The 23,525-nt window shown below is 42.5% G+C and overlaps 1 protein-coding gene across 2 annotated transcripts in view; it reads right to left on the bottom strand.

Moving 5' to 3' along the window:
* Positions 1-8,033, bottom strand: part of GK5 (glycerol kinase 5) — a 167,169-nt gene extending 159,136 nt beyond the window's left edge. For both annotated transcript variants that reach the window (XM_079777353.1, XM_079777354.1), the window contains exon 1: positions 7,809-8,033. In XM_079777353.1, the coding sequence (XP_079633479.1) occupies positions 7,809-7,946 (138 nt within the window). In that variant the 5' untranslated portion in view covers positions 7,947-8,033. The remainder of the gene's footprint in view (positions 1-7,808) is intronic.
* Positions 8,034-23,525: the final 15,492 nt, after the last annotated feature.

Raw genomic sequence — 23,525 nt, 5'->3', positions numbered from 1 at the left:
TTACCTGAAAGATGGGTAAATGTATAACTAGTGAGGAACATTACTTTGAATAAAGCACTTTTGATGTTTCTCTTGAAATTATCGTGTTTTCTTTGATTACAAAATCCGCCAATATTAACCAGTACACCTAGTATACATTCATCTCAAGTGCATATGGAACATTCTCAAAGATAGACCACATATTAGTACACAAAATAAGTCTTAACAAATTCAAGAAGATTGAAATATATCAAGCATCTTCTTGAATCACAATGCATGAAACTAGAAATCAACTGTAATAAAAACACTCAAAAACATTCAAACACATGGAGGCTAAATAGCATGTTATTAAACAATGAATGGGTTACCAATGAAATCAAGGGCGAAATAAAAAATTACCTGGAAACAAATGAAAATGAATATACAACAACCCAAAATCTATGTGACACAGTGAAAGCAGTCCTGAGAAGGAAGGAAGTTCACAGCATGACAGACCTACCTAAAGAAGCAAAATATTATTAAAACTAGAGGCCCGGTGCATGAAAATTCGTGCACTTGGGGGGCGGGGGTCCCTCAGCCTGGCCTGCACCCTCTCGCAGTCCGGGAGTACTCAGGGGATGTCCGACGGACGGCTCAGGCCTGCTCTCCGTGGGGACCAGTGGGCTGATCAGGGGACAGTGCCAGCAGTGAGCGGCCACCCACGCCCCCCATTGCCCCGCCGGTGGCCTCCCTTTGTGGGAGGTGACCGGGCAGGCCAATTGGGGGACAGCACTGGCCGGGGAGCAGCTGGCCCCACCCCCCATCTCCCTGCCATTGCCACCAGCCTCCCTCCCTCTGCGGGAGGCTACCGGGTGTGCCGATCAGGGGACGGCACCAGCTGGTGAGTGGCCGGCCCTGTCCCCTCCCGATCCCCCCACCACCGCCACTGGTCGCTGCCACCCCCCCTTCCCCCATCTCCTCCCTCTGCCTGCTGGCACATACCTTGGCTGGCCTGGCCCCACCTCCTCGCCAGCCCCACCCCCACTGACCTGTTGTTCCACCATTCAGTCGATTTGGTTATTATGCTTTTATTATATAGGATATCTAATAAACAATTTAACCCAACACCTAAAAAGAACAAAAAAAGCACAGAATACATACAGGCAATAAAATAATAAAGATCAGAGTGGAAATAAATGACACAGAAACTAAAAAAAAAAAAAAAAAAAAAAAAAAAACAGTACAAAAGATCAATGAAACCAAGAGCTAGTTCTTTGACAAGATAAACAAACTTGATGCAGCTTTAGCTTGACTCCTCAAGAACCAAAGAGAGAGGACCCAAATAAAATCAGAAACAAAATAGTCAAAGTAACAACTGACATCACAGAAATACAAAGAATTATAAGAAAATGCTACAATTATATGCCAACATACTGGACAATCTGAAAATTTTGGATAAATTCCTAGAAACATCTAATTTTCTAAGACTGAGCCAAGAAGAACCAGCAGCCTTCGCCAGTTTTGCTCAGTGGATAGAGCACTGGCCCTTGGACTGAAGGGTCCAGGGTCCGATTCCAGTCAAGTGCACATACCTCAGTAGCAGGTTCAATCCCGGGCCCTGCTCTGGGCATATATGGGGAGCAACCAATCCTTATGTCTCTTTCACATCAATGTTTTTCTCTCTCTGTCTCTCCCCCTCCCTTCCACTCTCTCTAAAAAATCAATGGAAAAAATACCTTTGGTAAAGATTAACAAAAAAGAAAGAAGAACCAGAAAATCTGAACGTGCCTACTAATGATAACTACTAATGAAAATGAATTAACAATTAAAAACTCTCAAAAAATAAAAATTCTGGACTGGATGGCTTCACATGTGCATTTTACACAAACTATTCCAAAAAACTGAAGAGACAGGAAGGCTCCCAAGATCATTTTATGAGGCCAGCATTACCTTGATTGCAAAACTAAACGAAAACTACACACAAAAAAGAAAATTATAGGTCAATATCACTGATGAATACAGATTCAAAAATCCTCAACAAAATATTAGCAAGCCAGATTCAGCAATACTTTTAAAAGATCAGACACTATGATCAAGTGGGATTTGTTCCTGGGATGCAAGGCTGGTTCATTATCCATGAGTCACTTAACATGACACACCACATAAACAAAATGGAGGGTAAAAATCATTCATCATATCAATAGATGCAGAAAAGCATTTGACAAAGCCATCATCCATGTATAATAAGAATTCTCAAAAAAGTGGAGACAGGAGAAACATACCTCAACATAATAAAGGCCATATATGGCAAACCCGAACCACATACCCAATAGTGAAAAGCTAAAATCATTCTTCTTAAGATCAGAAACAAGACAAAGATGTTACTTCTATTCAACATAGTATTAGAAGCCCTAGCCATAGTAATCAGACAAGAAAAAGAAATAAAAAGTATCCAAATTGGAAAGGAAGAAGTAAAACTGTCATTATTTGCAGATAACATGATACTATACAGAAACCTAAAAAAATTATTAGAACTAGTTAATGAATACAGTAAAGTAGCAGGATACAAAATAAATATTCAGAAATTGATTGCATTTTTATACACCAACTAGGGGCCCAGTGAATGAATTTGTGCACCTTGAAAGGAACTGTGGGCCGTGAGGTTGTGGTGAGCACAGGGTCAGGTCTCGGCCCATCCTCCACACCCCCACCCAGCCCCTCCTCCTGCCACAGCCCTGTCTGCTGGCAGCCCCACTCCCGCCGCCACTGCTCCCACACACTGATGGCGCCAGCCCTGCTCGCACCTGCTGACAACGCGGAGTGATTAGGGCCGGCACCAGTAGCGGGTGCAGGCGGTGGCTCCGGCACTGGCTGCAGGTGCGAGCAGGGCTGTCGCCGGCAGCAGGTGCGAGAGGCAACTGCCAGCCCCACTCGCCCCTCAGGAGCAGGGGGAGGTGGAGAAGCCCTGAGGGGCGATCGGGGCCGGCAGCCGCTGCTCGCACCCACTGACAGTGCTGAGCGATCGGGGCTGGTGCCAGCAGTGGGTGCGAGCGGCAGCTCCAGGGTGAGCAGCAGGTGCGGGCGCCGGCAGCAGGTGTGAGCGCCCAGCCAGACCGCGGCACACGGGAACAAAGAATTTTCAGTAACCACCAGAGGCTCGCCCCCATGACAGCAACCAGCGCCCCACCTTGGTCTGGCGCCCCTGCTCACCTGCTCCACCATCCCGCTGCAACCGATGCCCACCATGTTCCACGCTGTCACCTGCTGCCAACTCCCGCCATGTTCCATGCACGCCCCCTGGTGGTCAGCGCACGTCATAGCAAAAGGTTGTTCAGTTGTTTGGTTGTTCAGTTGTTCCACCATTTGGTCTATTTGCATATTAGGGTTTTATATACATAGATAATGAACTATCAAAAAGAGAAAAACTAAGAAAACCCATTTACCATCACATCCAAAAATAAAATACATAGAAATATATCTAACCCTGGAGGTAAAAGACATGTACTTGGAAAATAGTAAGATACTGAAGAAAGAAACTGAGAAAGAGACAAATAAGTGGAAGCATATACCATGTTCTTGGATAAGAAGAATATAATTAAAATGTCCACACAACCCAAAGTAATCTATAGATTCAACGCAATTCCTATCAAAATAGCAATGGCAGTTTTCATAGATCTAAAACAAATCCTAAAGTTTATATGGAACTGTAAAAGACCCTAAATATCCAAAACAATCTTGAGAAAGAACAAAATTGGAGATACCATGCTACCTAATATCAAACTATATTACAAGGCTATAGTTATCAAAACAGCATGGTACTGGCATAAAAACAGACACATAGGTCAATGGAACAAAATAGATAGCCCAGATATAAACTCAGGCCTATATAGTAAATTAATGTATGACAAACGAGACAAGAATATACAATGGGATAAAGACAGTCTCTTCAATAAATGGTGTTAAGAACACTGTACAAATGCATGCAAAATACTGAAACTACACCACTTTATTACAGCATATACAAGAATAACTCAAAATGGAGTGAAGACTTTAATGTAAAAACTGAAACCATAAACTCCTAGAAGAAACTATAAGCAATAAACTCTCTGACATTTTTCCCAGTGATATTTTTTAAATATGTTTCCTCGGGAAAGGGAAACAAAATAAAAATTAAATAAATGGAACTACATCAAACTAAAGAGTCTTTACACAGGAAAGGAAATTATCAACAAAACAAGAACCTACTAAATGAGAGAAGATATTTGCCAATAATAGGAGTTAATATCCAAAATATATAAGGAACTCATATAACTTAATAACAAAAAGAAAAACAATCCCATTAAAAAATTGGCAGAGAACCTGAATAGACACTTCTCCAAAGACACATATTTAAGAGATATTTAAGAAAATGCTTAACGCCACTAGTCATCAGAGAAATGCAAATTAAAACCACAATGAGATATCACCTCACACCTGTGAGAATGGGTATCATCAAGAAATCAACAACCAGTGTTGGCAAGGATGTGGAGACTGCAAATCTGTGCAAGCACGATGGAAAACAGTATGGAGTAATAGCCAAAAAATTAAAAATAGAACTACCATAAGACCCAACAATCCCACTTCTGAGTGTTTATACAAAAAAATCCAAAACATTAATTTGAAAATATTTATTAATTCCTATGTTCATTGCAGCATTGTTTACAACCAAGATATGGAAGCAACCCAAGTTCCCATCAATAGACGAATAGATAAAAAAGCTGTGGTACATATATACAATGGAATATTACTCAGCCATAAAAAAGAACGAACTCTTACCATTTGTGACAGCATGGAGGGTTTTATGCCAAGTGAAGTAAGTCAGACAGAAGAGAAAGACAAATACCATATGATTTTACCTACATGTGGAATCTAAAAAACAAAATAAATGAACTAACAGAAACAAACTCATTGATACAAAGAAGAACTGATGGTTGCCAGGTGAGAGGGGATTTGGGGGACTGGATGAAAGAGGTGAAGGGATTAAGAAGTACAAATTGGCAGTTACAAAATAGTCATGGGGATATAAAGTACAGCATTGGGAATATAGTCAATAATCCTACATAATAAAAAGGTAATATGCAAATTGCATCACTCCACTACGCCCACGATTGGGCCGGCTGGAGGTGCGGGGGGGGGGGGGGGGGCGGGACACAGGGTGGCCGATTGGCTGGCGGTAGGAGCGGGGGGGCGGGGACTCGCGAGTCCCCGACCTCCTCTCCTCCCGTCGGCCTAAACGGCTGGCGCTGCAGAAGGACCCATGGGGCCTGTGGAAGGCGCTGGTGGCGGAATTGCGTGGCTGCCGGCACCAGTTTTCCGCCAGCAGCAGTTTTCCTCTGGCCACCCGCTGATCAGAGCGCCTCCCGGATCGGAGTTCCTCTCGGGGTGGCTGATCGCGCTGGTGGGAGATGCTCTGATCAGCAGGTGGCCAGAGGAAAACTGCTGCTGGCGGAAAACTGGTGCCGGCAGCCAGGTGAAGGAAAGTCTATTGCACGAAACTTGGTGCAACGGGCTTCTAGTACTCTAATAACTATCTATGGTGTCAGGTGAGTACTAGACTTATCAAGGTAATCACTTCGTAAGTTATATAAATGTCTAACCACTAGTTTTATCCCTGAAACTAATATAATATTGAATGTCAACTGTAATTAATTTTTTTAAGTTTTTAAAGACACAAAACAACTTTCTAGAAAAAAAACAACATATAAAATAAAATCCCAAATGTTTTATTAAGGTCAATAATCATAAAATTAGTCTGCAAAATTGCTACACACTTTTCTAAATCTTAGTTTCTTTATCTCAACCCCAGCAGCATAAGAACCACACTTAAGAAGCACTGTTGTAAAATCCTACTACAGTTTGAGAGGCATTGCTATAAACTCTGAGACAGTGCTTTCTCCTTTGAGGTAGGGACTTTTTGTATTTTTATTTACTCCCGTATCTTTCCAGATACCTTCCCCACAGTTTAGAGTCTGAGCAAACCATTCTAGTCTCCTGCTATCCACAACAATCTTGATTCATCCTTTAAGATTCTTTCCTTATTTCTAAAAAACTAATGATTTGCCCCAAATAATATAGCAACTGTGAAACTTTGTATCTCCTAGCAATTTCCGTCTCCCTTTGGTTCCAAATACTTCAATTTCTTTTTTAAAAAATCATTGCTTAAAACAAAAGTACTCTGTGTCTGGAATTTGAAGGGAGACTGTTGAAAGTATCACTGTGCTGCTCAAGGCTTACACGAAGACATGGAGCACACAGTTACTGAAGGCAGCGCCAGCCTTCCATCTATCCTTCCTGGTTGGTGTAGGCCTGGGGGAGGTGGGGGGGTGCCCCGTGTTCCTGCACCCGTAGCCAGGGAAGGGACCGAAGAGTTGCTGTCGCCCCAACTCACTGTCCTGGTCCCCAAACCAGAATGGAAATCGCTGTTTCTTCAAAACAAGTGCCCAAAGTAGTCATCTGGGGAGACCTGCTCCTAGGCAACAGCTGTGGGTGAAAAACAGGTCTAACGGGTAGGAAGAAGGGAGGGAACGGAGCAAATGGGGAGTCCAGTGCTGATAGGGTGGTTTAGGGATTGATGTTCCAGTCCTAACTGCTAACATAAAAAGATGCTGGTCTGGGAAAGACGAGTAAATAAGAACACCAAATCCAATCAACTGGTAATAGTGCAGAAACCTGCACTTCATCAAAATGAGGACAAAGGAGCACCTGTCTGCCGCTGCTTTACTGAGGATTTACCGACAACAACGAAGGACTTGGCAGGTTTCTCAAACCGGAAAAGATTATTCTTATGAATTCTCAAAAACAGAAAGGAGGAAAGTAATGAGAAAACAACCTTCAAAAGTTGTCCAATACCTCCCATATCCATGGAAATCAGATGGTCATGTGAGGAACTAGCACTTTGAGAAGTAGTTAATGAAGACGTTAGAACGAACAATAAAGTTAAATTCTATCAAGATTTGAAAATTTAAAATATAAACGAAGATGAGGCTGGAGTATTATCAAGGAAGTGCAGGAAAAACCCAGTGACAAAGCTCCCTTCACGGAGACCGCGGCCCTGCAGCCCCTGCAGCCCGACCCAGGTAAGGCCCTGCAGTCCCACCCAGGTGAGGCCCTGCAGTCCCACCCAGGTGAGGCCCTGCAGTCCCACCCAGGTGAGGCCCTGCAGCCCCTGCAGCACCACCCAGGTGAGGCCCTGCAGTCCCACCCAGGTGAGGCCCTGCAGCCCCTGCAGCACCACCCAGGTGAGGCCCTGCAGCCCCTGCAGTCCCACCCAGGTAAGGCCCTGCAGCCCCTGCAGCACCACCCAGGTGAGGCCCTGCAGCCCCTGCAGTCCCACCCAGGTGAGGCCCTGCAGCCCCTGCAGCACCACCCAGGTAAGGCCCTGCAGTCCCACCCAGGTAAGGCCCTGCAGTCCCACCCAGGTAAGGCCCTGCAGTCCCACCCAGGTAAGGCCCTGCAGTCCCACCCAGGTGAGGCCCTGCAGCACCACCCAGGTGAGGCCCTGCAGCCCCTGCAGCACCACCCAGGTGAGGCCCTGCAGCCCCTGCAGCCCCACCCAGGTGAGGCCGGAGCGGCGAACGCCCAGGTGCCGGGACCCGCGAGCGGTGCGAGGCGCCAGTCGCCCAGGCTGCCGCGCTGGCCGCGGAGGGGCGGGAAGGGCGCGCGGGCTGCAGCTGCCCGGAGGGACTGCACAGCCGCCCCGCGCGCCCGGGACCGAGGGCCGGGCTGCAGGCGGCCCCCGACGGCAGGAAAAGACGCACCCTCCCGCTCGCCTTCGCTACCCCGACCACGGCCCGACGCCCACGCCCCGTCACCTTCTGGGCGCTGGAGCCACGGACGCGCCCTGCGCGGTCGTAGACGTGGCAGCGGATCACCGAGCTGCCCACGTCCAGCCCCAGCACGAAGCCTGTGTGCGGGCGCCCCTGCTCGGGGGCGGCGGGCAGCCCAGGCATCCCGACCGCCAGCCTCCGCCTCAGCCGCCGGCCCGCGGGCGCCTCACAAACACCAGCACCTCAGCCCCAGCGCCCGCCGCAGAGGCCGCCGCCCGCCCCGCCCCGCCCCGCCCCGCCCCGCCCCCGCGCGCCCGGAGGCGCCGGCCCGCCGCTGGCCCCGCCCCGACGCCGTGACGTCAGGCGGCGTGTGAGCTTTGGGGCGGGGGCGCTCCGGAGGCGGCTCTGCGGAACGCGGGGCGCTGCAGGTGAGCAGGAACCCGGCCCTTAATTTTAAGGCTCTCCCGCTTAAGATCCTTGAGGCAGTGCCTGCATTTCTCTTAACCCTAGTTACGTTTTATGAATCTCCATGAAGACAATGTGATCTGAAAAGAAATATAAATTCGGCCGAACGTATTAATAAACTGAGAGTTTACCCCCAAGACTTCTCTCACCGGATCTGATAAAGATTTCACATGCAACCCGGGTGAGTGAAAGGAGGTACCTCCTGCACCGAGTGTCCGGAGAGACTCACTCTCAGCTCCAGGAACGCACAGGAAGGTGAACCCCAGGCGCCCAGCTTGCTTCCTCCCAGTCCCAGCCTTGCTTCTTGCTACCTCGTATTAGGAGTTCTGTGGTATGTATTGGTCCCATGTGATGTATATGGGTCACTTGGTTAAGGTCGTGTCCACCAGATACTTTCATTGTACTATAATTCCTTTTATAATTAACGAGAGGCCTGGTACACGAAATTCATGCGGGGGGGGGGGGGGGCGGGGGGAGTGTCCCCTTCAGCCCAGCCTGCACCCTCTCCAATTCGGGACCCTTCAGGGGATGTCCGATTGCCAGTTTAGGGCCTAAACCGGCAGTCGGACATCCCTCTCACAATCCAGGACCACTGGCTCCTAACTGCTCACCTGCTTGCCTGCCTGATCGCCCCTAACTGCCCCCCCTTGCTGGCATGGTCACCCCAAACTGCCCCCAGCCAGCCTGGTCACCCCCAACTGCTCCCCCCGCCCCACCAGCCTGGCAGGAAGCAGCCCGTCAATGTTTCGCTCTCATTGATGTTTTACTCTCTCTCTCCCTCTCTTTCCCTCTCTCTCTAAAATATTAATAAAACATGTTTTTTTTAAATCTCTGTGATACATATGCTAATTGCTACTGGATTAGCATTGCTCTAAGTCCTATCATACATATCTATCAATTTCTACATTTATCTATGTAGCCATCCATCTATCTATTGTAAAACCACAAGTTTATACCTATTCCACAGGATTCATTTAATCTTTCCCTTTTTCTGTACTTGTAACACCCTTCTTCTCTGAGAGTGAGATACCTTGTTTCCATCATCCATATGTACTTACACATTCAATCAATCTTAGAATATAAATTAATTAATTTTATGATTGTTAACCCATGTCTGTGTGAAAAAGATGTCTACTATCTAGAGGTCAAAATTTGCTTAGCCTGAGGGCAGACAGTAAAAAATTATGTGAATTAATCCAACCTCCACACACCCCACCCCTGCTTTCTGTGTGGTTGCATTATTCACTTGAAATATCTTTCAGGTGTTTTTGTTTGTTTTTGTTTTTGGCTTGCATTTCACTTTAGGTTATCCCCCTAGGCTTATTGATTTATTTTTAGTGTATAAAATATTAACATGTTTCCAAGAATGAGAACTTTAGAAAAAGGCATACTCAGAGAATGTCATCCCCACCCACCGTTTCTAGGTGTGGGAGTATTCCTGGACTATCTAGTCTGTTTTATTAATGTATGTGTCTGTTTTATCATGATGTTTTCATCATTATAGCCTTGTAGTGTAGTCTTATATCAGGTATCATGATACCTCCAACTTAGTTCTTCTTTCCTAAGAAGAAGGTTGCTTTGACTACTGAGGTCTTTTGCCATTTCATATAAATTTTAGGATTATATAATTTAGTTCTGAGAAAACTATCATTGGTATTTTGATAGAGATTGCATTAAATTTGTAGGTTGCTTTGGGTAGTATGGAAATTTTTAACAATGTTAATTCTTCCTATCCATGATCTTCTTTAATGTTGTTCTTCAATGACTTATAGTTTTCCAAATATAGGTCTTGTACCTCCTTGGGTAAATGTATTCCTATCTATTTTTTTTATGCAATTGTAAATGGGATTGTTTAATTAATTTCTTTTCTGATAGTTTGTTTTTTGTGTATAAAATGCAACTGGTTTAGAATATTAGTTTTATATCCTGCTACTTTACTGCATTCATTTATTAGTTCTAATAATTTGGAGGGAAATTTTTAAGGTTCTGTATATATAGTATCCCATCATCTGCAATGACAGTTTTACTTCCTCCTTTCAATTTGCATTCCTTTTATTCTTTTCTTGTCTTATTGCTGTGGGCAGGACTTCCAATAATACTATGTTAAATAGAAGTGGTGAAAGCAGACACCCAGGTCTTGTTCCTGATTTTAAAAAGAACACTTTTAGCTTTTCATTCTTGGGTATGATATTGGCAGTGAGTTTGTCATATTGGCCTTTATTATGTTGAGTTGTGTTCCCTCTGTACCCATTTTGCTGAGAGTTTTTATCATAAATGGATGCTGGATTTTGTCAAACACTTTTTATGCATCTATCAATATGATCATGTGATTTTTATCCTTTATTTTGTTTCTGTGGTTATCATGTACCAATCTTGCATCCAGAGAATAAATACCACTTGATCATGGTGTATGGTCTTTTTAATGTATTACTGAATTTGGTTTGCTAGTATTTTGTTGAGGATTTTTGCATCTATGTTCATTAGAGATACTGGCAGATCCTTTTCTTCTTTGTCTGATTTTGCAATCAGGGTAATGCAGACCTCATAAAATGAACTTGAGAGCCTTTTCTTTTCTTCAATTTTTAGAAATAGTTTGAGAAGGATAGAGGTTTATTATCCTTTGACAGTTTGGTAAAATTCACCTGTGAAGCTGTCTGGTCCAGAACATTTGTCTGATGGGAATTTTTTGATTACTGATTCAATTTCATTAGTAGTAGTCAGTCTGTCTAGATACTCTGTTTCTTCTTGATTCAGTCTTGGAACATAGTATGTTTCTAGGAATGTCACCATTTCCTCCAAATTGATCAATTGTTGGCATGTAATGGTTTGTTTTCTTACAATCCTTGGTATTTTTGTGGTGTTACTTGTCACTTCTTTTTCATTTCTGATTTCATTTATTTGGGTCCTCTCTTTTTTTTTTCTTGATGAGTCATGATTAAAGGTTTACCAATCTGAGAGGAATGGTAGCATAAAAGATCTCTTGGGCTCTCCTCCTGAAGCTTTAAGTTAATCAATTTTAACTCAACAAAGGATGTCCTGCTGAATAGAGGCACATCTGAGAGACCCATGCATGAAAGCATCTAAAGGTGGGCAAATGGGAACAAATGGGGATGTGACAAAGGAGGACAACTCGGACAGCCATGAATGCAGCCCTGCAGTCAGGAGCTGGCGGCTAGGTCAGCCTGGAGAGGGGATGAAGCTGGGGCTACCAGGCACTTCCACTGGGCAGGAAGACAGAGTCTCAGTGGGCAGTCTATCAGGGTAAGCAGTCTATCAGTGATTGAGCTAGCAGAGACAACTGTGTAAGCACAGAGCACAGGGGTTCTGCACATGGCTGTCTGTGTTTCAGACAAAGAAATGAAACCACAGAGCCCTGCTACCCCTTGGACTCCCAAAACTTGTCTCCCATGTATAATCACAGTACTCAGGAAGCTAAGAGAAAAAGAAATCTCTAGAAAACAATCCTTATATATAAAAACCCTGGGTCTTAGTGATCAGTAATGACCGAGGCTCTACCAACCAGAAGTCAGTCCTGCAGTCAGCTCAGCGCTGACAGCTTCCGCTGCAGGTGCAGTGCCCCAGCACTGACTGCTGAGGGGGCTGTGAATCAGGGCCAGAGAGAGGCCTGAGGAGAGAAGCAGGGACTGATCCGTTGCCTCTGAGGCAGCTTTTGATCAGCACTTGCCTCTCTCTTTCTCTCCCAGTCTGGCCAGCAGCCACGCCTCCATTTCTCTCCAGGCCTCCCCCAGGATGCTGATCAGCCCCACCTTTCTAATCAGGCCCACATTGATAGGCGCAGAAATGCTGACTGGCATAGGAACCGACCAATCAGAACCAAATGTGGGTGCTGTGAAGAACCAATGGCTGCCTAGGAGGCAGAGCTTTTGACATTGATTGGCATAGACACCGACCAATCAGAACCAAATGTGGGTGCTGTGGGGAGCCAATGGCTGCCAAGGAGGTGGAGCTTCTGATGCTGACTGGCATAGAAACTGAAAAATCAGAACCAAATTGGCCAGCAGAGAAGGGCAGTTGGGGGTGAGATCAGGCCTGCAGGGGAGGGCATTTGGGGGTGAGATCAGGCCAGCAGTGGAGGGCCATTGGGGGCAACCAGGCAGGGAGGGGAGGGCAGTTAGGGGTGATCAGGCTGGCAGGCAGAGGCAGTTAGGTGTAATCAGGCAGGCAGGCAGGTGAGCAGTTGGGAGCCAGCAGTCCCAGATTGCGAGACGGATGTCTGTGGGATCAGGCCTAAACCGGAAGTTGGACATCCCCCAATGGGTCCTCAATTGGAGAGGGTGCAGGCTGGGCTGAGGGGGTCCTCCCCCTCCGTGCATGAATTTCATGCACCAGGCCTCTAGTGTGATATAAATGACAGAAAATTCAAGATTACAATTCTGAAAATACTCAGTGAGATGCAAGACAATACAGACAGGAAGAAACCAAGATGGCAGCATAGGTAAACACCTAAACTGCTGCCTCCCACAACAATTTCAAAACTGCAACTAAAAGACAGAACGGACATCATCCAGAACCACAGGAAAGCTGGTGGAGTGGAAATTCTACAACTAGAAGGAAAGCGGAAAGCACAAGGAGAATCAGAGGAGCTGCAAAGGACTGAGGTACGGAGACACGCGCACGGAGAGGAAGGGCGGTTGAGTGCCTGGCTGGCTTTCTCTGGTGGGAGAGGGAAGGAAGCCCCCGAATGCACTGAACCCCAGTTCCGGGCGAAACCCCATGGACCCAGGCTCATACAGGGGGAGTCTGGACTGTCAGGTAGAGAGAAAGGCACATGGAGACTCAGGGAAGCCACAGCAGCCAGGGGTCTAGAGGCTCGCAAGCGCACACGAGTTCGCACAGAGAAGACTGACTGCTGAGGTTGCCACTAGCTCTCACTAGATGAAGGGAGTCAGAAGCTCCTGACTGCACTGAACCCAGTTCCGACTGCACTGAACCCCAGTTCTGGAAGAGCCTGGGGAAATCTGGACTGTCAGGCAGAAACTCAAGGGAGCCGCGGAAGGCAGAGGTCTGGAGGAGCGCGCACAAGGGCAGGGCTGACGGGAAGCCAAGACTGTCTGCTCAGCCCTGGGACTCCCCCCCATCCAAGCTGAGCACAGAAGCTTTTGCAATTTTGCAAGTCTGGTCCTATAAGGCTGTCTCCAGCACAGGTATCCTGGCATAGACACAGCTGATACACATAGCCAATTGGCCTGGAGGTCAATTCCTCCCAGTGATACCAACAACAATCAAAACTTAACTACAACAAGGCTGTACACACAGCTCACAAAGGGGTGCACCAAGCGTGTCCACCTCAGGTAACTGGGGAGGCTGACCCACTGGGCCCTATAGGACACCTACCACACAAAGCTACCCTACCAACTCAGGGAAGCAGCGAAAATGCAGAGACAAAGTAACAGATCACAAACGAAAGAAATGGAGGAAAACAAATGTCTGGATATAGAATTCAAAACCACGGTTATAAGGTTTTTCAAGAATTTCCTAGAAAAGGCCAATAAATTTAGCCAGACCCTCGAGGATATGAAAAAGGACCAACTAGAAATTAAACATACACTGACTGAAATAAAAAATATTATACAGAGACCCAACAGCAGACTAGAGGAACACAAGAATCAAGTCAAAGATTTGAAATTCAAAGAAGCAAAAAACACTCAACCGGAAAAGAAAAAAGAATCCAAAAAGTTGAAGATAGTGTAAGAAGCCTCTGGGACAACTTCAAGCATACCAACATCAGAATTATAGGGGTGCCAGAAGAAGAGAGAGAGCAAAATACTGAAAACCTATTTGAAGAAATAATGACCGAAAACTTCCCCCACCTGGTGAAAGAAATAGACTTACAAGTCCAGGAAGCGCACAGAACCCCAAACAAGAGAAATCCAAAGAGGACCACACCAAGACACATTATAATTAAAATGCCAAGAGCAAAAGACAAAGAGAGAATATTAAAAGCAGCAAGAGAAAAACAGTTAGTTATGTACAAGGGAGCACCCATACGATTGTCAGCTGATTTCTCAACAGAAACTATGCATGCCAGATGGGAGTGGCAAGAAATACTCAAAGTAATGAATAGCAAGAACCTACAACCAAGATTACTCTACCCAGAAAAGTTATCATTCAGAAAGGAAGGTCAGATGAAGAGCTTCACAGATAAGAAAAAGCTAAAGGAGTTCATCACCACCAAACCAGTATTATATGAAATGCTGAAAGGTATTCTTTAAGAAGAGCAAGAAGAAAAAAGTAAAGATAAAAATTAGGAATAACAAATACATATCTATCAACAAGTGAACCCAAGTCCTAGAAAGGAAGCATGCAATTAAGGAGATTAGGAGTGAACTACTGAGCATAGGAAACAGCCAACCTGATGGAAGGAAAAAATAGTGACATTGAAGATAGTAATCTAGCAATGATGCAGAGGGAAGAAGAGAGAGACCTGAGCATAATAAAGAAAGATCTCTATGAGAACTATGTGACTCCATCAGAAAAAGCAATATAAGAATAATGGGCATAAATAGTGATGACAATTCCCAAACCCATGTAAAGAACTAGATCCTCAAATCCAAGAAGCAAATAGAACACCTACTTACCTCAATCCATAGAGGCTATCTCTAAGACACATTGTATTAAAACTGTCAAACAATGACAAATGAAAAATTCTCAAAACAATCAGGGAAAAGAAGGAAGTGATCTACAATGGAAAATCAACCAGAATACCATCCAATCGCTTCTCGGCCTTTTGGCTAAGATCATGTGCAGAATACCATCCAACTTCTCAGAAGAAACTCTACAAACCAGAAGAGAGTGGAACCAGATATTCAAACGTCTGAAAGAGAGAAATTAGCAGCCACAAATAATATAGCCAGCAAAATTATCCTTTAAATATGAAGGAGAAATAAAGACATTCTCAGACATACAGAAGCTGAGGGATTTTATCACCAGAAAAACTATATTGCAGGAAATACTCAAGGGAGTTATTGTACCTGAAAGAAAGAACATCAAGTTGCAACATTACGAATAAGATCACCAAAACACTTACAGCATAAACAAGGATAATTTGTGACAACAAGAACATAAAGGGGCAATGGGGTAAAGGTATGAAATGTCAAAGGAGGATGGAGATCAGATGTACTCAAAAGAAAAAAAAACTACAATAAAGATGCAAATTTACTTTTCACAAACCTAATGATAACCACACACAAAACCCCCAAAATTAAGACTCATAGCTAAAAACAAAAAAGGAGGAAAGAAGTATGGAATACCACCAAACAAAAACAATAGACAGAAACATAAAGGAAAAGAACTAATGGAGACACACAGCTACCAGAAAACAAAAGAAAAAATGTATAAAAGAAATCCTCAGACATAAATAATTACCCTAAATGTAAATGGACTGACTTCACAAATAGAGTCACAGAGGAGCAGATTGGATTTAAAAAAATCCAAACATATGCTGTCTTCAAGAGACATGTCTAAAATGAAAAGACAAAGGTAGATTAAAAGTGAAAGGTGGAAAATGATTATCCAAGCAAATAACATCCACAGAAAAGCAGGTGTAGCCATATTTATATCCGACAAAACAGATTTCAAAATAACAAAAGTAACAAGAGACAAAGGTGGACATTTTATAATGATAAAGGGAACACTACATCAAGAAAGCATAGCACTTCTTAATATATATGCACTCCATCAGTGAGCACTGAAACATATAAAGCAATTACTCACAGAATGAAAGGGAGAAACAGATCAAAACACAATCATAGTTGGGGATCTTAATACTCCATTGACAGCTTTAGATAGATCATTCAAACAGAAAATCCATAAAGAAATATCAGCCTAAATGACACACTAGACCAAATGGACATAATTGACATGTATAGTGCCTTTCATCCCAGAGCATCAGATTATACATTCTTCTCCAGTGCACATGGAACCTTATCAAGAATTGATGATATGTTGGGTCACAAATAATGTCAACAAATTCAAGAAGATTGAAATCATAGCAAGCATATTCTCTGACCACAATGCCTTGAAATTAGAAATCAACTGCAAAAAGGAGTAAAGAAACCCATAAATATGTAGAGATTAAACAACATACTACTGAAAAATGGCTGGGTCAAAGAAGAAATAAAATATGAGATCTAAGATATGTAGAGACAAATGAGAATGACAATACAACATATCAAAACCTCTGGGATGCAGTGAAAATAATAAGAGGGAAGTTTATATCATTACAGGCCTATTTCAAGAAACAAGAGAAATCCCAAGCAAACAACCTAACATTACATCTTAAAGTATTAGAAAAAGAAGAACAAAGGCAACTCAAATTCATCAGAAGAAAGAAATGAACAAATAATAGAGCAGAATTGAATGAAATAGAGAACAAAAATTAATACAACAAAGAGCTGGTTCTTTGAAAAGAATAAAATTGACAAACCCCTGGTTAGAGTCACTAAGGAAAAAAGAAAAAAGATCCATAAACAAAATCAGAAATGAAATAGAAGTCACCACAGACATCACAGATATACAAAGAATCATACTAGAATACTAAAAATGATTATATGCCACCAAATTCAATTACCTAGAGGAAATGGATAAGTTCATACAAATATATCACCTTTCTAGATTCAATCAGGAAGAACTGGAAAATCTAAATAGACTGATTAGCAGTGAGGAAATTGAAACAACTATCAAAAACCTCCCAAAAACTAAAGTCCAGGACCAGATGGCTTGACCAGTGAATTCTACCAAACATTCAAAGATTTCAAATCTATCCTTCTCAAGCTCTTCCAAAATATTGAAGAAGATGCGATACTTCCTAACACATTTTATGAGACCAATATAATCCAAATACCAAAACCTGGCAAAAATAACACAGAAAATAAACCTACAGACCAATATCTCTGATGAATACAGATGTAGATACTAGCAAATCAAATATGACAATACATTAAAAATAATACATCATGATCAAGTAGGGTTCATTCCAGAGGCACAAGGATGGTTCAACATAAGCAAATTGATCAATGCAATACACCAATCAACAAAAGAAAGGATAAAAATAATATGATCTTATCAATTGATGCAGAAATAGCATTTGATAACACACAACATCCATTTATGATTAAAACACTCAATAAAATAGGAATAGAAGGAAAGTACTTAAAGATGATAAAGGCTGTATATGATAAACGCTCAGCCAATATTATACTCAATGGCAAAAAACTGAAAGCTTTTCCTTTAAAATCAGGAACAAGATAAAGATGCCCATTCTCACTACTCTTATTCAACATCGTGCTGGAAGTCCTAGTCAGAGCAATAAGGCAAGAGAAAGAAATAAAAGGGATCTAAATTGGGAAGGAAGAAGTAAAACTGTCGATTTTTTTTGCAGACAATATGATTCTGTACATAGGAAACCCTACAGATTCCACTGGAAAAAAAAACCCACAAACAATTGAAAACAACTATTAGAAACAATAAACAAATACAGTAATGTACAAAAATCCAGTGCCTTTCTATAGACTAACAATGAAGCTTCAGAAAAAGAATTGAAAAAAACAATTCTTTTTGTAATTGCAGCCAAAAGAATAAAATGCCTAGGAATAAACTTGACAAAGGACATGGAAGCCCTATACACTGAAAACTACAAAGCATTAGTAAAAGAGACTGAAAAAGACAAAACAAAATGGGAAAAATATCCTGTGTTTAACGATTGGAAGAATCTGCAGGAAGCCAATTCCAGCATGTCATAATTACAAGAGTTTTATAAAAAAGTTGATGAAACTTGGGGGCTCAACAAGGGCTGACTCACATATGTAATCACCTGTTGGAGGCTGAAAAGGCACTTCCCCAAAACCTGAAAAGGATGATTGTTTACTGCCAGACAGCTCAGGGCATCTTAATCTACATGTTATTGCCTCCTGTTGGCCAAACACCTGAACAGCTGTAGGCTATTCCCCAATCTGACAATGCTTCTGTAAACCCTACCCTTTGAAGTGTATTATCTCCACCTTGCCTTAGGACAGATTGTGTTAATAAAAAGCAGGGTTCCTAAGGAACTAAGAACTAAGAACTTGGAACTTTAGCTCCTTTAGCTAAAGATCCTCTGACCCCCAATGCCTTTCAAAATTATCTTTCATCTTTGGACTCTTATTTAATCTATGCACAGCCTTTCTCCAGATTGCTGAACCCTTCTTAATGCTAGAACAAGAACCCCAGCATTAATGGCATCCCGAACTGGGGCTTCCTGAACGCTGGCAGCACCAACATTAAGAATCAACAGTTAAAGTGGCCATATTACCCAAAGCAGTATAAAGATTTAATAAAATCCCCCTCAAAATCCCAATGTCATTTTTTAAAGAAATAGAACAAAAAATTGTCAGATGTGTATGGAACCACCAAAAAAATCCAAATAGCCAAAGTAATCTTGAGAAAAAAAAGAACAAAGCCAGAGGAATCACAATTCCTGACTTCAAATTATACTACTGAGCTACAATAATCAAAAGATCATTGGCAGAAAAACAGAAACACAGATCAATGCAACAGAACTGAGAGTCCAGATATAAAATCACATGTATGTGGACAGATAATTTTTGACAAGGAAGCCAGAAACACACAATGGAGCAAAAAAAGCCTTTTCAATAAATGGTGCTGGGAAAATTGGAAAGCCACATGTAAAAGAGTAAAACTGGGCCGAAACCGGTTTGGCTCAGTGGATAGAGCATCGGCCTGCGGACTCAAGGGTCCCGGGTTCGATTCTGGTCAAGGCATGTACCTTGGTTGCGGGCACATCCCCAGTAGGGGGTGTGCAAGAGGCAGCTGATCGATGTTTCTCTCTCATCGATGTTTCTGGCTCTCTATCCCTCTCTCTTCCTCTCTGTAAAAAATCAATAAAATATATTTTAAAAAAATAAAATAAATAAGAGTAAAACTGGATTACAATTTGTCCTTATGTACAAAAATTAATTCAGAATGGATCAAAGATCTAAATTTAAGACCTGAAACAATGTTACAAAGAATAAAATATAGGTACTAAACTTATGGACCTTGGTTCACAAGTTCCTCAGAAAAGAAACCAACAACAAAACGAAGAGGCAGCTGACAGATGGGAGATGATATTTGCAAACAATAGCTCCAACCAACAAAGGTTTAATGTCCAAAATATATAAAGAACTCATAAAACTCAACACCAAACAAATAACGCAATTAAAAAATGGACAGAAAACCTCTGCACCTCTGCCAAGAAGATATACAAAAATCTAGCAGACAAATGAAAAGATGTTCAACTTCACTAGCAATTAGGGAAATGCAAATCAAAACTATAATGAGATATCACCTCACACCTGCTGTGATGGCCATTATCTACAAAGAAGTAATAACAAGGGTTGGAGAAGTTGTGAAGAAAGGGAACCATCATTCACTGCTAGTGGGAATGTAGACTGATATAGCCACTATGGAAAACAGTCTGGCAATTCCTCAAAAAATTAATAGAGCTACCATATGACCCAGCAATTCCTCTCCTCGGTATATACCCGAAAAACTAGAAAACATGTATTCACAAAGATATATGCATTCCTATGTTCATTAGCATTATTCACAGTGGCCAAGACTTGGGGACAACCAACGTGTCCTTTAATAGAGGATTTGATTAAGAGGATGTGGTACACAACTAAATATGACTCAGCCACAAGGAAAGATGAAGTCCTGCCATTTGTAACAACATGGATGGACCTGGAGAACATTATGCTAAATGAAACAAGTCAGTCAGAAAAAGCTAAGAACCATATTATTTCACTCAGATGTGGGATATAAAATTGAAACTTGTGGACATAAACAGCAATGTGGTGGTTGCCAAAGAGAAGGGGTGTGGGAGTGGGGGGCTGTGGGGAACGGGCTGTAAGCTGATACGGTCCTTGCACCTGTAGGGGCTAGCAAAGCTGGCACCTACCCGCACAGATTTCCCAGGCCTGTTTGGATGGCAACTAATCAGTATAACGAGAGCAGCCCCTGCCTACAGAGCTTTCCCAGGGTTTGTTCATATGACTGCTATCAGTAGGATAAGAGCTACTTTCATGGCTTACCAAGAAATATGTATCCAACTAGTGAGATCTATTGTAACAAGAAACCTGTCCTTCAACTTATCCCTCCAGTAGTGATTTTAGAGAAACAAAGAATGTTTTCCTTGTGAGTGATTCCCTGCTTAGTGTCTTATGTATAAAAAGCACTGTATTACTAATAAAAGTTGCCAGAGCTTCTCGAGAGCTGTGGACCTCCCGAATCCCACTGCCCTGTCTTTCTTTCTCTTCTCAAATCCCACCTCCCTACCTCAGCCCGGTTCAATCGTCAGGCTGGACCTGACAAATTGGCGCCCGACCAGGGACCTGAGGACTTGGGAAGCAGAAGGTGAGGATCTCCTCCAGATAAAGAGTGCACTCGATAAGGTTAGGGAGGAGCATCTTTTTGATAGTCGGGAGTAAAGCATGGGACAGTTAGAATCTAGAGAAAATGCCCTTTATGGGCAAATGTTAAAGTCTATGCTCAACAGTAAAGGAACTGAAGTTAATGACAAGCAAGTAAAAAAAATTTTAAATTCATTCAGGATGCATTTTCCTTATGGAATTTGATACGGGATTGTTTAGATCCCAGGCATGAACATAATCAACCATCTCTTAAGCCAGGAAAGAAAGAGAAGCAGTGTACTGGCACAAAAAAAGGGGTCTAAAAAAGATGATGATACAGGTGTTGTTCAGGCAAAAGAGGAGGAAGATTATTTTTCTGCTGGAACTGAAGAGGGTAGTGATATGGAGGATGTGTTAGAACAATTTTTAGAAGCATTAAAGCGTCTTGGCAAGAAAAAGAGAAGCCGTGGGGGCCGTTCCCACCGCTCTCCGCTGCCCTGTGCAGCACCAGTTCCACTCTCCCCTCTCCAGATGGCTTTGCAGGAGGCACGAAAGGCTGGTGAGGACTTAGGCATTCACGCCTTCCCCGTTATGGAACGGGTGAACCCTAACACGGGACAGCGTGAGCGTACTTACGACCCGCTTCCTTTTAAAACCCTGAAGGAGTTAAAAACAGCCTGTGCTTTAACCATCTTGGAAACTATAGCCTCAGAGGCTCTCCCACCTAATGATTGGAGAGCTATTGCCAAAGATTGTTTATCAGGAGGAAATTAATGAAAAGACTAAAGAGCAAGCTGCTCGTAATCGAGCAGCCCAGATTAATATTTCTTACAAAATGCTGGTAGGAGAAGGAGCCTATGCTGATACCCATAATCAAATTCAATACCCCAGGAAGCTTATGGGCAAATTAATAGAGCTGGGATCAGAGCCTGGAAAAAGCTTCCCACCTCTGGTCAAAAAACAGAGGAGCTCTCAAAGATTATTCAAGGGCCAGATGAAAAGTATCAGGATTTTGTCTCTCGGCTGTTACAGGCTGTTGGCCGAGTATGGTGGATGGAGAGGCTGGCATGTTAATAGTCAAACAGTTGACGTATGAAAATGCTAACACTGCCTGTCAAGCTACATTACGGCCCTATCAAAGAAAGGGGACTCTCTCAGATTATATCTGCATTTACGCAGATATTGGTCCCTCATATATATATACAAAGAGTTGCCATCGCGACCGCATTAAAGGGAACCGCCATTGAAGGAATTCTTCAGCAACAGTTCAGCACAGGGAAAAGTCAAACACACAAGTGTTTCACTTGTGGAGGAACAGGACACATGGCAAAACAGTGTCCCTCTAATAAAGGGGTTAATAAAGAAAATGGCAGAGGTCCCAAACAACCTGGACTGTGCCCTAAATGTAAAAGAGGAAAACATTGGGCAAATGAGTGTAAATCTAAAGCAGATATCCAGGGAAATCCCTTGCCTCAGCAACAGTCGAAAAACTCCCGAAAAGGGCCAGCTCAGCCCTGGCAAATAATGGGGGCTCTATCTGTTTACCCTCCTGCCCCTGTGCCGCCTCAAGGCCAGCTGGCTGCGCAGCATCCAGCCTGCCCCAGGAGCAAAACGGATACAGGAGTTATTCCGAGCAACCTCTGGAAGTGCCGGGTTGGACCTAGGACCCATAAAGCAATATGTATTAACTCCAGAATTGGGACCACAAGCCATCCCTACAGGGGTATATAGACCTCCTCCTGAAGGGATGTTTAGCCTTTTACTAGGTAGAAGCAGTTTAACTATAAAAGGATTACACCAGGAGTGGCAGGAGAGGGCAGGGCTATCTGCTCTCCCGCAATAATATTACTTACAATAAGATTACTTAAAGTTACATTTAAGAATTATAAAAGAACTTACAGGGAAATGTGAATCTTGGCTAAATTAGGTATAAGTTATTACTTCAGAAAGCATAAAAGAAAAAATTTGAGAGCTGTCTTTCTTTTAAGCATAAACAGAAATTTGGCCAGATCTGTTACTAATATTTCCCCTGAAGTAAACAGGATATAGGGGAAAGAAGAGACACGTGACAATCCAATATGGATGCCCACTCTCCCAGTATACAAATTTAAAGTTTCCTTTTTCGCCATGAAAAAGCCTTAAAAATTTAGAAATGTGTCTAGAATTTCTGTACTGGTGGGAAAAGAACTTAGCTATAAGACAGAATGCGCGCATAGTCTGATTTCAGACATTTAAATTGTCTTCAGCTAGAATCTCTCTGCAAAAGCTATAGAAAATTAAAAACCCAGAACTGGTTATTTTTCCTAAGAGAAACGGCAAAAAAGTCTTCTTAAAAGAAATTCAAGCTAATTCCAACAACAAGATTCGAATTTCCATAATAAAGAGCTGTTTTTAAAATACTAATAAAGTGTATTAAAAAGTTGACTTTTAAAATCTTCAAGAATATAAGTAAATTTATCTCTGTCATAAAATTTATTCAAAATAAATGCTTTAATATAATTAGAATTGGATTTGAATCTCAGAAATTATTAAAATATAAATAACATATTAATTATAAAGATCTAAGTAGCCCAAATAACTGACTACGCCCTTTGTTAATAGAGGAAGGGGTAGATGCCCTTCCCCCAGCAGAGCTACTGGCAAATAAAAAATAAAATTTAAATTTACCTCATGAAAAAAATCTAAAGGACAGAATTAAAGCTATTAATTAATTATGTCTTGTATTTCTCTTAGAAATATAAAAGTGTCATCAATCTAAGAACTACTAAAAATATTTAATTTACAAGCTCTAAAAATTCAAAGTACAGATTAAATTAGAAAAAATTATAAATATAGTAATTATATTACCTAATATATAAAAATATATTTTTGAGAAGATAAAATACTGTTT

The sequence above is a fragment of the Cnephaeus nilssonii genome, assembly GCF_951640355.1.
Source record: "Cnephaeus nilssonii genome assembly, chromosome: 7".
NCBI lineage: Eukaryota > Metazoa > Chordata > Mammalia > Chiroptera > Vespertilionidae > Cnephaeus > Cnephaeus nilssonii.
This window is presented reverse-complemented; position numbering and strand designations above follow the sequence as displayed.